Genomic DNA, 15158 nt, shown 5'->3' on the forward strand with positions numbered 1-15158 from the left:
CTCGTTATTATGTGGACCTTACCTGCAGCGGGTCTCTCTCACATGAACCCCCCTCCGCCACCAGCAAGGAGTGGCCCTGTGAGCCCCATTCTGCCACTCTCTGCAGGTCTCCAACTTTTTTCTCCAGCTGGGCAACCTCTGATGACTTCTGCTGGAGCTGAAAGAGAAGCCTCCTTTTCGCCTCATCCTCGACTTCATTGGCTTCACCTGGAAAACAACACAAAGAAAGAAGATATACAACAGGAAAAGCTAGAGCTGACACAGGTTTCCAACGGTCTATTTTGTAATAAATCATAGAAATATAAGGTGTTAATTATTACTTTAAATAAATATAAGACGTGACATTTCTATTAGAGATGTGTTGTTATTGTCAGCGATGGGCAAACAGTCATGCCTTCATTCTTCAGCTGTGTCAATTAAATGTTCTGTACAGCCTGTCTGTAAGTCTGTTCACACAAATGACACAATTACATACAGTATTTTCCTCCATACCATTACTGGCACACAGGGATGGGAATCGAGACCCAGTTACAGCTGAGAACTGGTCCGATTTATCAGAAACATATACCTCAGCAATTATTCACTCTTTTCAGCAACATGACAGCTAAAAATAAACAAACGTTAAACTAATGCGTCTTCGCTGCTGGAAAACTTGGAAAAAGAGATGAGTCATGGTCGAGAGGAAGCATTGGTTCCAATTGAATCGTATTAACTCCGATCCATGCAAAAAGTTCTGGTTTTATTTGATCGAGAGTTTTAAGATCTATGTGGCCAATAGTATTTAATAAGCGTAGCTCAAAAATGCTTTAAAAAAAAGTACAGTTGAAAATAGCAGAGTGATTTTCAAGAAACAGCCTGGATAACCCACAGACTGAACTGTGAACAGTTGTTTTTTGGAAATACTTTCTGATGAAGAAATGTTGTTGAGTAACATAATTGTTATATGGATACATAAACATATCTTTACATCAGTCCTTCGGTACTGAACTGAAGGAGAATAACTCAATTTGTTTTTATTCCTCCATCTGAATCCAACATCTGCCGGGCTGACAGATTAAACGCTGATGGATTCATATGTGTTTTTACCATTGTGTTTGTGAGCCATCTCCTCTTGGACTTTCCGCTGGTGCTCATTCAGTTCCAGCACCTTCCTCTTCAGCTCCTCTACAGCGTCTCTTCGGTCTCCCTGAGCTCCTGCTCGGCCTGAACCCAGACATTTATGAGCAGCCATCTTTATGCCTGCCAATTCAGAGGAGTACGAGTCCAGAGATGTGTCCTGCGGGAGGAAGGAAACATCAGAGAAAATTAGTCAGGGATATTAGTGAGCGCAAAGACACAATCCTGGAACATGATGCTTTACTCATACTTGCTTGAGAGGCTACATATAACTTTCCTTAGATAATGAATACAGGATTTCAAAAAGAGATCAAATAACTTGTCTGTCCTTGTATGAAATGTTAGAAACCTTGCAATTCCCTTTGCTCTCACAGTGAGCAAAGCTGTTCCAACAGGAATCATTATTATTTCAATGACAAGCTGGAGGTGGAAGCGGGTCAAAGACAGGTTGAACTCAATAATTAAGGAAACTCTGTGTGAAGTGAGAGTGTAGCACATTAATCTTGTCACTAAGATGCAATGTGGTGCGTATCAAACACAGCTTCTGCATATTTCATGTTTCACTCATGTTTTTATCATGAAATCATTTAATCATAAATCTGTTTTAGCATTCATAACATTTAACCAGCCAACGAGTAAACAAAGCACTCCTTTATTTGTGATCCAAGGAAAAGAGGTTGTATTACCATGGCCTGTGCATCTGGACTGGGTCCAGCAGTACCCATTCTGTCAATGAGGTTCTTAAAGATCTCCAGCCTCTTTTCTGCTCGCTCCTCCAAGATTTCTCTCTCCCTCACCAGGCGTTCTCTGAACCAAACACACACATTTGTATGGATTTAACATTGGACCCAAATCTTTCCTGGATATATATCAACAAAAATGCCTCACTTGTAGTCACTCTGCATCTCAGAGAAGAGCTCTGAGAACTCTCTGCTGATTTCCTCTCTGACTCGTGCCTCCAAGAGCAGGTTCTCCGCTCGCTCCTTCTTCAGCTGTATCTGCAGCTGTTTCAACAGCACCGCCTGCCTCTGAGGAACGGGACAAATGGTAACACACAACGACAAAGAGTTTTCAATTTAAAAGTTGTTGTTAACTGTTTTCTTCATTACAAAAAAAACGAAACAGTTGAATCTATAAATCTATTTACAAAACATGAACACTGCATCTAAGCAGTAAGGTGGAGACGAGCACTCATTGCTCCGACATTAAATAAAATGAATTTCCTTATTTAAAGATGTTTTTCTTTTTCTCCTTCCCTACTCTCAGACATGCTTTCTAATCATAGAGGGGACAAGTCCTTCTAAAATAAGGAACTGTAGAAAATCAAGTTAAAAAAACAGAATAGCTTCTCCAAAAAAGTTCTGTATGAAGAGTCGTTTATTTTACAATCCAACTTCTTTGTACTTATTTATTTTCTCTCAGTCTGTTCTTACCTCCCTGATGTTTCACCAATGATCTTGATCTCTCTGCTAGTTTTTAATATGTGAAATTAACATGAAAGGGACTGACCTGGTGTGACCTCTGATCATCATTTTCATCGCCATCGTCTCTGTCGTCAGTCTGATCCATCGAATCCTCCATCAGGCTCTTTTCTTCCTCGTGCTCATCATCGTCATCCTCCTGGACAAACGATTTTAAAAATAACACAATGACGTGATCTTGTGATTAAAAAATAAATAATTATAAAATGTACTGAGGAAGTAGCCGCCTCCACTTCACCTGTACATCCTCCAGGCTGGTATCCCAGCCAATCAGGGAGCTCCTCCTGCTGCTGCTGCTGCCATGAGCCTTCCTCTCAGCATTGCTACTGATGAAAGATACCTCACTGGTGGACCTCTGTGGCATGATGGGAAGAATCCTGGTGGTCAGAACCACAACCTGGAAATAGAAGAAAAAAGATGCAAATCGATTATATAACCATCAATACTCGGATGTGGATGTGGCACTTTGGTTATGTATGGCTGCTGAGCCAGGTTTTCGTCTCCAGCGGTGTAACTAACGCTAACGCGGTGACCAAATTATCCTATCAACTAATGTCTTTGTGACAACACTGGTGCTGCAGATTAAACTGGGAGACGCTCACTATCTGTACGGCGCTGTATTAATTCACTGCTATTGAGAATCAAACATGTTCTACTGCTGCAGCTTCACATTAAAAGAATTTAAATGGCTAAACAAGAGTTGACCTTATTTATCACATTGGCTAGTCAAAGGAAAGGCAGTGTAGTTCAGTGAGTTCAGCAATATCTCACAACAAAACAACAGACTTTTGGATCATTTGTTGACAGCGGATCGATTTTAAATATGTCAGGGAGCAGGTCTGTTGGAGTAATGGAACAAGAAGGAGCCGTTAGATGAAGAAGTGCAGGTGACAGGCTGCACACCTTCAACTTCTCAGTGAGGAAGCCAACTCATTTTCCTCATTAATGTTATCAGGTTCCAACACCTGAACTGACACCGTCACTTTGTATGTTTGGATTTCTATTTCAATCCGGTTTGTTTTTTGATTGATTGCTGGACGTCTCTGTTAACGCTCAGCAACACTGATTCCCCAAGTCTTAAATAAAGGTTTGAATGAATGAATCAGCAGCTAGTAGCTACAGCAAAGAATATATATGGGGAGCAGTGTGTGTGTGTGTGTGTGGTCGACAAGGTCTGCAGCTGAATGAAAAAGAGGTAACACTCGGAGAACAAATCACAATACGAGAGAAAATGAAAATGTGTCTGCACCTTCTGTGCCACAGCAGAGAATTTGAGGACGTTGAGAGTCTCGTCGTACATGGAGGCACACTGGTTGATGTTGACGATCATACAGGCTTTACCTCGACCACAGAAAAAGCCCTGCAGGTAGTGGGTCAGCTTGCTTTCCCTGAAGGGCACATGCTGAAGCAGCCTGAGGGAGGGAACAGAAAAAAAGCTTAGTTGGCACCGTTATATGTGGATTCTAGGAATGTCAGTTTTGGGTAATTTTGCTTCCAGTAGCCCGGCATCTTAAAACATGATGTGAAATATAGAGTTAAAGTCCCAATTCACGGTTCATTGTTTGTGCTGCTACACAGAATTTGTGTAGCAGCACTGACTCCGAAGTAAGTAGTTATACAACTGCTTTTTTGGCCACTAGGGTTTAGAGAAACCACTAAATAAGATGAGAGATCAAATCAACTGAAGAAAGAGAGAGATTGGCGGACAGGTAATGATCTCACTTGGCCTGCTGATTGTGTCTTAGTGCGTTGATGCATTTTCCTAGGATGAGCAGTGAGGTGTTTATGTTTCCAGCTTCTTTCAGACGCTCTCCTTTATTCTGGGTCTTGGCGCATCGCTCAGAGCCAGCCAGGTCACACAGACTCAACCTGATGACAAACACATATCCACATAAAGGACATAAGATAACTCTTGCACAAAAAACAGATGCTGTACATTCATGTTCAACACTTCATGATTCACTAAACTTTTACAAGATATTATTTGTTACACATGCACCCCTTTTCAGTTCCTTGTTCTACAAACACACAGTCCATGCCTAAATCCATGTTTATATATGGCAGTCAAATCAAAAAGAGTCACTCACTCGCTGACTGTGTGGACCCTTGGAGTCGCAATGTCCTCAATCCTCAATATGCGAATGGAGAAAATACTGTGACTGCAGAAAGAGTGAGAAAAGTAGAAGATCAACAGACTCTTACATGTAACCAGAAGAAGTAAGCACAAAATCAAAAACAAGATAAAATGCATACAACACCAGGGCTCCAGTCTGGGACATTTGCTTCATATCAACTGTATATAAATAGAGTGAAAAAAAAAGACAAAGCAGAAAAATAACCTTATAGAATTATTTGGGGGGTTTCAATATGTTAACGTTTAACAAATGCACACCTACACGTGAACAGGTGGCATTTATGGGGTTGAAACAAGCAACACAGAGGAGATGAAGTAGTAAAGATGACCCAGAATTTTGCCACGGGATAGTGCATTTGACAAATTAACTCAACATAATAAAACTTCCAGCTGTTAATCTGTAGATGCTGCCGACCGTTGTCCTCACCTCCTGCTAGAGAGCTGGTTGAGGCGGGTGGAGGAGAAGCTCTGGTTCCTCTTGCCCAGCTTCATCACCTTGTAAGCCTCTTCTGCACTATTTACCTGAACCCAACGCAGATCTAAATACAAATGCAAAAAAAAAAAACAGGACATTCATATAAACTGGCTCAAAAGGTTCCTTTTTTGTCCCTTTTACAGCTGCACAGTAGGATAAGTTAAAGGATTTCTGAAAATTGGATCAACGCAACATCAACATTCCAAAGTAAAAGCCCCAAATTCACTTGAATTGAAATGAAAGAAAAGTGCATCTATAATTACAGTTCGTGATAAATTGCTTTTACTTCAAACGCGAACTGCAAGAAATGTCACTCATTTTCAAATGTTCCAAATTCACTTTCTTTTAAGAAAATGTAGAGGGTTCATTAGGACAAGAAAAGTAGAGTACACCTATAATTAGTGTGTTGAAAAATGTCACTAGTTTTTCACAGGGGTCATTTGTAAAACTCCAAAACTGCAGAGGGCAGCATAACCTAAGCTAGGCGAACTGCTGCTCACTGAACTTTCTGCTGTAGATATTTCTGACTGCAGCAACAAGCTGCTGTTAGCAAGTAGCTAATTTAGCTGTGGAGAAATATATCATTGAAAAACTACATGTGCACTGTCCAAATTGCAAAAAGGTATGAAGAAAAATGACCTCGTCTCTATCAGCCCTTATGTGTATTTTAAATTTGCTTATAAAGAAAACTCAAACACTCGACATTCAGGAGAAAAAATTAATGCTGTCAAGTTTTAACGTTTGGCTGAGGTGGTAAAGTTTGCATACCAAAAAAAGAGGAAGTGCAGTACCCATTTTAGCCAACTCTACTACTCCAATAGGTCAAGTATTTGCTTAAAACTTAATAATAATTCAAACTTCTGTCAAGTATCGTGGTATGTGCCCCCATCCCTTCAAACCTTTGACGAAGGCATTGCCCTTGACGTCCTGTGACAGGCGCAGTGCAGTCCTCCTCAAGGCCCCGCTGGGTAACACCTCCAGGAGGTCATGAATGTTCTCATTGTAGATTTCACAGAAAGAAACCCAAACAGAGAACTTAGTGTGCGTTTCCACCTCAAGGCTGATTTTATCCTCTGCTGCAACAGTCGTCCCAAGCATGGAGGAGTCTGCAACAGAGGCCAGAACAGTATAAAAACATGTTTTTAAACCCTGTAGTAAGACACACCGTAGCATACCATAGTGCAGTCCTGTCCTAGAGGTCAAATAGCAAGTCTTAGAAATGCAAACAAGGTGCAGCAGTACTGTCAATCAGAATTAGTACAACGTTATCACAGTGCACACGTGGTTTCAGTGACAGATTTGCAGCTGCAGTGCAAAAAATAACAGAAGACAAGCAAAAACATATTAAGAGATGATAAATTAAAATAGGAAATCTTGCCTTCAAGGAGCGTCTTATTGGTCGAGTTCAACAGGCTGGCACTGCTCTTCTCACTCTACAATGCAAAGAGCAAAGATGAAAATGTTAAAAACCCATCAAAGGAACTTACAATGATAAGACACATTAAAACCACTAACAGGTGAAGTGACCATCATTGATCAGCTCATTACAATCTAATGTTTTGTTTTGAAACCCTGGGATGGATGGATGGAGGGATGGATGGATGGATGGATGGATGGATGGATGGATGGATGGATGGATGGATGGATGGATGGATGGATGGATGGATGGATGGATGGATGGATGGATGGATGGATGGATGGATGGATGCCACTTGACAAACACAACCTACCCACTCATTGTAGACAATGTACACCCCGATGGCAGTGCATGAATGTCACTTTGACATCTAATCAATTTCTCTTTTTTTTCCTCTTTTTTCAGCCTAAAGCACACAAGTTACCTCTTTAAGTTGCCTGAAGAGGTTTCTCTTGAACAACGCCTCCTCTGCCTGCTGCTCCCTGGTGAGCCTGGTGAACTCTCGGCACCGGTGAGGTTTGATGCTCATCCCAGTGAAAACCTGTTCATCAATACTGCTGAAAATGACATCAAGAGACCGAGGCAGGATACCAGCATCCGCATCTGGACCTGAAGTAACAAGAGGATATTGCTAGATTGTGTAGAGTTCGGGTAACTTCTTTAATCCTAAAATGCTCATGACAGAAATGTGTCTGAAAACAATAAGGTCCTTTCTTCCTCATTGAAATGTTGTCTAAGAATGCACGGATAGAAAGCAGGTGGCAGGGGCTTAATTTAAGACATGCAGTGTTTACAACACGTAGACTTAACTGCAAGTGAACCACACAATCCAGGATCGATTAACTTTCGAGAAGAACAGACTCTGACACACTCTGGTACTAGATACTTTACTCTAAGAGCACCAGACAGCCTGTCAACTCCATGTGAAGCGGCAGAAGTGTGTTAAACTTGTGCCAACAACATGAGATCTGTCATAAAGGGGGAGGTGGTAAAAAGCTGCAGAGAACTGCTGATAAAGAGTTTTCTTGCTTCTAAGAAGCACCTCCTCTTAAGACAGACAAGACTGTAAATTATGGCATGTCATTTTTAGTCATTTTTTTATTGAATTTAGCAGTCATTTTTAATATATCTTAAAAAGCAGCACTATCTGAATGTATGAGCGTGAAACAGACCTAAGAATGTGAAGGTCTTTCCAGCGTTGGTGACTCCATAAGTGAAAACCAGAGAGTTCCCCCCTTCGAGGACATCTTTCACCAAATCCTTTACTGTGCCTTGAAAGAGCTCTCTCTGTGTTGTCTCAGGACCATACACCTATTGAGGGTACAAAAAAAGCTCATCAAAGAGGGACACCCAAATGGATCGTGCTGTATACAGTTGATGATTTACTAATAATAATAGCTAAGCTTTCTGTGGCCAGAGGAGGTAAAGTTTTTTGGCTCTTATCGGGAAAACCAAAAGTTACCGACCTGAGAGAACTGAAAGCGCTGTCCAGTCTGTGGAAGGGATTTGTCGGTGCTAAGCCTCGCTGAGAGGGACAAACTGGGAGGCTTCAGCAGAACTGTGTCAGGAGGCTCAAGGGTAACACAGCCCTGTTAAAAACAGTAAAAAAAAATATTTATGAATTTTGTATGCACCAAATGTTTTGTTGACGTGTTTTTAAAAAGGCTTTTTTTTTTTAGTAGGGATTGAGTATTTTATTTGTATTTGTCACCTGCGACTCTCCAGTATCGCTCTCTGCTGAGGTGAAGGGTCGGATGCGGAGGAAGACCTGAAGGTGTTCTCTCTCCTCAGTGCTGGAAAGCTGCACAACATCAGTGTTTGATCAAAAACAGCAAGATAATAGTGAAGGACACTTTACTTTTGGGCATTACTGACCAAAAACCCAATTTAAAAAAAACCCACTGACTTTGAGACAAGGGAACTAGAAGTGCAACAAATGCCAACTTATTTCCTGGTTTGAGGATTCATTCCTGCGGCGCTCTATAAGTAGGACAAAACTGCTGTCTAAGTACTATGCCTGTGTCAATTTTCTGTATATGGTGAATCAATAACAGGCAAGTGTTTTTGAAGTAGCCCGTCTGCCGTATGCACCGCTGTCGTGGTCATCAGTTAATTAGCCCCGAGCTGTTTGAAAAGCAAAACTCACAAAATGGTTAACTGTGGATGGTGTTCTTCACTGCAAGTCAGGTAAAAGACTGAGAGACACAAGTATCACATTGACCTCCTGATTTTGTGGTTTGCCCATTTCAATCATCATCATCATAGATGTTGGAAGTCGGGATGCGACAGCTTCTCTTTACTGCACAAAACAGTTTTTGTTTAAAATAAGAACTGTTGCTTCAACTTGTCTGACTTTCGTTTCTAATTATAATAATAATGCATCATAAAATTGGAATTCATGAATGGATTTTGCCATAAATGCAGTCAATTATGGCACAATGCGCAATTTCCTTTGACAAATCCCAAATTGAGTTGGAAATCAAGTTGGAGTCTGGGCTTCTACAATCGGGCTTTAATTTACCACCTCACCATCTGCGTCACCAGTTTCTCCAGTCTCCAAAATGTTCGTACACACGGGTTAACATTTCCCTAAATTCACATACATTTCCACGTCAAGTGTTTGTTTTTTTTAAAAAGATCCCAATTTAGGTTTAGAAGGTAGCAAAGTGAGGTCCCTGGACTGTGGACACAGCCTTCAAGAGTGGTCTCACATCTAAATAATAAAGAGGCTTTGTAAATTAATTAATTTTTTTTGCTCTTTACTTCTCACATTGGGTAAGGCTCGTTAGTTCAGTCTAACCAGTAGCCTACTGCAGTGTTGGATAATGTTGCTCCTCCATGAAAGTAGTTCCCACGTCCCTGACCATCATATGGCCACTTTATAATGCAGTAAAGACATCACTGTATTCGCATATTAGAGTTTAATGCTGGCCATTGTCGCCTGTATGGTGATAGTATTGTCATTAATGTGGGTATCGATAGCATCACAGTGAATTGACCTGTCGCTACCAGGTTTACCTGAGAGTCTGGGGCGGTGCTGAAATCTGAGGAAAGACCTCTCTTCACACAGTCGACCTGTTCCTCTGCCTGGTCAGCCGTGTGGCTCAGACACGATTCCATCATCCTGCGACAAACAAGCACAAAAGTGTAACCATGTGTTTATTGTCCCACGGACAGTAACTGTCCTCACAAGTTATTCACCAAGCAGCTCTTACATCAGCCTCGACTGCCCGCAGCGATTCAAGCGGACGGGGTCTGATGTTTAGGTTGGCGTGGGTGTTATCACTGAGCTCAAAGCAACTGTAAATGTATAAGGCCGTATAACGTTTACTGGCAGACAGTTTAGTCATTAGTTGTTGTGTTTACTAACTAACAACGTCTCTTGGTGAGGCTAGCTCCCAAGCTAGTTAGCTAGTTAGCTAGTTAGCTGTCCAGCTGGAAACTTTTAGTCGACCTGCGGACGCACCTGCCAACTGATTATCGTAACATTACTACGTGTCCGTTGGCTTTTAAGAAAATAACTCAACAATGACGCTACACTTGGCTTATTACGCAACGAAAACACTTACCTGGCAGTTATTTTGGGGACATTAGACCCTGGAAGTACAGAATATCTTGTGTGCTAGCGCTAATTGACGTTAAGCTAACACAACAACACAACCGCGGTCTGAGTTTGAAACGGACCAATCGGATTCAAGCGACCAGTGCGCATGCGTCCTTTCTGTGCTGCGTTCAAAGTTCCTCCTGTGGTTGGAAATCAGGACACATCTCACACATCCAATAGCAACGGATTTTATATAACTGTTTTTTTTAATATAACTGTTTAATCATGGTAGATGTAGGTATCAGAATATTAATAAATCAATGTCTTATTTCTTCTTTTAATGGTAAAAACAAATAAATAAATAATTTACACGTTTATTTGAACTCTTTCACTTTGCCATCAGGTTCAACAGAGAATCAAGAGCATGTTCAATAGTGAGGACACATATCGGGAATGTATAATTTGCATTTCATAAACACACATGACTGAAAAATGAGAAGAAAATATAGCAGAGTGAGGAGAAAAACAATGAGAGAAACAGCTGACAGATTGAAGATGGCGAGGTTGGTCCCTGAGCGTTTAGTGCTCCAGGAGCTACTCTGTAACTCTGTAAAATACAGTTAAAGATATATGGATAACATGATATATGACACACACGCTGCCCCTCTGGTGCAAAAGTAGGCGTTTACTTTGCTTCAGCTCTCGGCCATCTCTGTGTCCTGAGGTCCAGTGGGAGGCCTAACTGCAGGCTACCTCACCCGGTTTCTCTCAGCACTGTTGCTCATCCCACTCTGCTTGGTAGGCTTCATCATTTGGCTGCTCTTGACTGATTTGCCTTCTACTTGTAAGACAAGAGTTTTTCTGTGGGCATTGACCATTATGTCTCTTCATCTGCCCAGCTGACGTGTGGCGCATCCCAAGGTTCAGTCCTTGGTCCTGTACTACTCTCCCCCTCGCTGGTCTCTGTAAAAATGTACAAACGCATATCATGGGAACATTTTTTGCTCCAGCTTTAATGTGGCAGCGGAGGTAGTAACAGCAGATTAGACGTCTGTGTAATGGACCCCATGTTTCTCTGAACCAATTGAGGAACAAGAAAATGAACTTCATTGTGTCTTGTGGATATTTTCGGTCTGTTACAGATTTTATAATATGTGTGTTTTACAGAAGCTAGATTGGGTGACATCATCGCTAGAGTGGAGAGGACCAAGAAAAAAATTCTATAACATTTCTCTTAATCTTGATTAAAACCCAACAATTTAATTTCGCACACACATTTTATACATTGTATCAGTGGGACATTTTGTGCTGGTTGCAGGCATTTAGTTATGGAAGCAACCAGACTTACACTTTTGGCTGTGTGGGCTTTCAAGCAGCAAGAGCACCACCGACCCTCATGAGCTCCCTAGCCCCTTTAGCAGGACAGGGAGAGAGACGGGGATGATGTGCAACAAAGGTCCCCAGAACATTTTCAAGATAGATTTATTTTAAATCAAGCAGAATCCAGATATAGAAATATATGAATAAACTTTTAGGTTATAAACGTTACAGCAGCAACACGTTATGCTTACAAGTTATATAATATATTTAAATTTATATTATATTTATATTTAAATAAATTATATATATATAAAAAAAAAATAACGTTAGCAAACACATTAACCCTGACAATTCCAGCCTGCAAACTGAAAACTTGTTTCCCAAGTAAAAGTGGCTTCCAGCCAGACTGAGCCAGTGATGTTTGCGAACAAAATTGCCAGACGCTGACACAGCCATGTATTTATTTGTCAAGTTGAGCGCCACAAAGTGTTTTACATTAATGATAAATACACAATTTAAAGCAATATAAAAAAAGCAGTGACAAACAGCACGTGGCTGAAAAGTTAAATTCACAGCAACAACAAATATACACTCTGAAAAAGTTACTTTAGGCATTTGAGAAATGAGCAATTGATATTCTCTGACTTTGTCTCCTCCCCTTACTGAGTTTTCTATACACTCTATGGCTGATATCTTTAGCGTACTTCTATTTTCCACAACCGATCAGCTCTCCTTGCATTCAGTTTTTTGACCGGAGCAACTTTCCATTGTTTTTATATTCTGTTCCTCTAATGACTAAAGGCTAATGACTGCAAAATGACACTACAATGACAACGTAACATGATCGTCCTGCAATCCAGTTGCTTTTAAGAAGATTACACTCTGCACCCGAGTTCCCCATGAGCATGTGTGTGATATACTAAAGAGTGGTACCAACAGCACCACCAAGTTTGTGACAAATTTACCCTTTGCAGGACATCAACTACTGCATGCATTGCTCGCCCAGAGCGAGTTCAGCAGCAGATCTAGTTGCAAAAGTCAGTTCCAGTTAAGGCAGTCATGCTCTATAATTAAGATTCTCAAGATGCGAGTGTTGTGGTGTCTATATGCTTTCCAAGTGACGAGACCTGAAAACCAACTGTTGTCACCCAAAGGTAACAATGTTTTTGTTACACTACTATGGAGTTATAATTGTTGCAAAACTATTTGCAAATGCGTATCTCAATCTGTGTGTGTGTGTAGTCAGATCTGTGTGTGTGTAATCAGATCTGTGTGTGCGTGTTCAGATCTGTGTGTGTGTGTTCAGATCTGCGTGTGTGTGTAATCAGATCTGTGTGTGTGTGTTCAGATCTGTGTGTGTGTGTAATCAGATCTGTGTGTGCGTGTTCAGATCTGCGTGTGTGTGTAATCAGATCTGTGTGTGTGTGTTCAGATCTGCGTGTACAGATCTGTGTGTGCGTGTTCAGATCTGTGTGTGCATGTTCAGATCTGTGTGTGTGTAAAAAAAATCCACATGTGGGTGTGTGACGTGACATGGCAATTTTGCTGTCTTTAGTGTCAAACATGTATATATAATATATTTGTCAAAAACCCTCTCAATATTGTGCAGAAGATTATGCTTTATGTGAACATACTCAACATTTAAACAGTTCATCACTCATTTTTTCAGAATTTTCAACCAAACACAACAAAACTCATGTGGTGTGACTGTCCGACACTCGTTTCTCAAAGTAAGAACTTGAATAAAGCTAAGAAAAATAAATGCAAAAATTCTCAAAACAATACAGAAAAATAATACAGATGTCTATTTGTGAGCCTACTCTTTTCAAAGTCCAAGCATAATGTTTTGAGTCAGTTCTGATCAAAAAGATTTTGTCCCACACATCACAATCACATGGTGTGACACCATTTTGGGATATTTCAACGGGCAACTGTTTTGACATCCTTGGGAATGAGAGGTCCTTCTTCAGCAAGGTTGTTTAGTACTATCGATACCAGACCATGACAGGTTTCTGAGCTGAGTTATCATTTTTATATTTTCAATAAATCAGATTTTGTTGGCACTCTGACAAAGGTCCCACTTCCGGATGTCTTTTGGTGTGACACATTTTTCATAGAAATGCAAAAGAAATTTTATATTTTTTGTCATGATTACATGTAAATCTATGTTGCTTTGTCATAGCTAGCATCTTGTCAGCATGTTAATGTGTAGCTACAAGACTCAAGGTTGTGCTAAATGCAGAAAACATACTATGGTGTGACTCTTTATCATATGGTGTGACATGTCTGCCTGTCACGCCATATGATTTGATTGTCACACCATATGATACGAATTGTAATTTCCTGCAGATATAACAATAAATAACAAAGTCCAATGTATGTTTTGTCCTTTCAAACATTTGTTTGGGTCCATCATCACATAGAAGCTGTAATTATCCACAATAGATTGTGTTTAGTTTAGTTTAGTTTTATTCGGTGATACAGATTTCTAGTTTATCAGACAGACACAGCAGACCCCTTCACAGAAACCTTAGAATGCTGTTTAAGTCTAAACAATGTTTTGTCTTCGTCTTAAACCATACAGTCCCTTTTCTTTTGTCAGCTTGAGGCAAATAATGACACCCTGCGAGGAGAGAGGAGTTGCTGAGGCAAAGAAAAGAAAAGTAAACGACAACGGTCTGTTTCCATTCGCTGACCAATAGGAAGGTCTGAGGGAGGGTTTTAGATGGAGCCTTCATTGTTGATTCAAAAGGCCTTGGGGCAGATTTCTTAAAGCCTGGCAATACATGATATCTACAATATCATTGGACTAGAACACTGTAGGCAGTGCAACTAAGAGGAACGCAGTTATGAAATGCAGAGAATCTCATCTCATCTCAACCCTAATTAATATTTCCTGCCATATGAGTGATCAGTACTCACCAATAGGAAGGTTCATACATGTTTTGCATTGACACATGGCGACATGATCATATGGTGTGACGCTATATCATGTGGAGTGACATTCCAAATTGTGGAAATAACATACTTTTATGAATGATAAAACGTGAAAATGTTCATGGAATACATAGAAAATAGTATGAGCAAGAGTCACAAATATTTTTATAATTTTATAGCAAGGTTTGTCACAATAAATAGAAAATACGTTGAAAGACTGACGACATAGGTCTCACATTGAGCAATGATTTAGAAAATAATACACAAATTTAATTAATTTTCACAAAACTATAATGGATCACAGTTTAGTTATGATAAAGGACTTTGATAAAGTGAGTAACTTAAGAAAGGTATAATCCATTTTCATTTTATATACAATTATTTTCATGTCATAAGATATGACGATTTTAGGCACTAATGCAACAAATTGTCACATAACTTCTGATTCCAATTGACCACCACAGAGTCACCTGTGCCTGACAGTTATTGACACAAATGTCAAACTATTATGTTACATTATACATTGTATTAATACAGTACTACTGTCCCCCTGGGCACAGATGCATAAGCACCCCCCCCCCCACCACCACCACCTTATTTATACGAAAGTGGGTGCAAATGGGGGAAGGGGCGTCTGCGGGTCCTCCCCCAGAAAATTCTGAATTTGGTAGATGTGATTTCCTGTATTCTGGTGCATTTTTGGGGTGGCCAGCTGGTGAAGGGCAATACCTAAA

General features: G+C 40.4%; 1 protein-coding gene across 2 annotated transcripts in view; it reads right to left on the reverse strand.

Annotated features, from left to right (window-relative positions):
- The window catches only part of kif20ba (kinesin family member 20Ba), a 45757-nt gene extending 35491 nt beyond the window's left edge, over nucleotides 1–10266 (reverse strand). For both annotated transcript variants that reach the window (XM_073481432.1, XM_073481431.1), the window contains exons 1-18: nucleotides 10193–10266; nucleotides 9642–9747; nucleotides 8335–8424; nucleotides 8090–8212; nucleotides 7796–7934; nucleotides 7048–7232; nucleotides 6585–6639; nucleotides 6106–6312; nucleotides 5159–5270; nucleotides 4685–4756; nucleotides 4320–4466; nucleotides 3847–4009; nucleotides 2836–2994; nucleotides 2626–2736; nucleotides 2005–2144; nucleotides 1803–1923; nucleotides 1087–1276; nucleotides 23–207 (exon numbers count right to left, since the gene is read on the reverse strand). In XM_073481432.1, coding sequence (XP_073337533.1) covers nucleotides 23–207; nucleotides 1087–1276; nucleotides 1803–1923; nucleotides 2005–2144; nucleotides 2626–2736; nucleotides 2836–2994; nucleotides 3847–4009; nucleotides 4320–4466; nucleotides 4685–4756; nucleotides 5159–5270; nucleotides 6106–6312; nucleotides 6585–6639; nucleotides 7048–7232; nucleotides 7796–7934; nucleotides 8090–8212; nucleotides 8335–8424; nucleotides 9642–9746 — 2304 coding nt within the window. In that variant the 5' untranslated portion in view covers nucleotide 9747; nucleotides 10193–10266. The remainder of the gene's footprint in view (nucleotides 1–22; nucleotides 208–1086; nucleotides 1277–1802; nucleotides 1924–2004; nucleotides 2145–2625; nucleotides 2737–2835; nucleotides 2995–3846; nucleotides 4010–4319; nucleotides 4467–4684; nucleotides 4757–5158; nucleotides 5271–6105; nucleotides 6313–6584; nucleotides 6640–7047; nucleotides 7233–7795; nucleotides 7935–8089; nucleotides 8213–8334; nucleotides 8425–9641; nucleotides 9748–10192) is intronic.
- Nucleotides 10267–15158: the final 4892 nt, after the last annotated feature.

The sequence above is a fragment of the Pagrus major genome, chromosome 15 (genome assembly GCF_040436345.1).
Source record: "Pagrus major chromosome 15, Pma_NU_1.0".
NCBI classification, from domain to species: domain Eukaryota; kingdom Metazoa; phylum Chordata; class Actinopteri; order Spariformes; family Sparidae; genus Pagrus; species Pagrus major.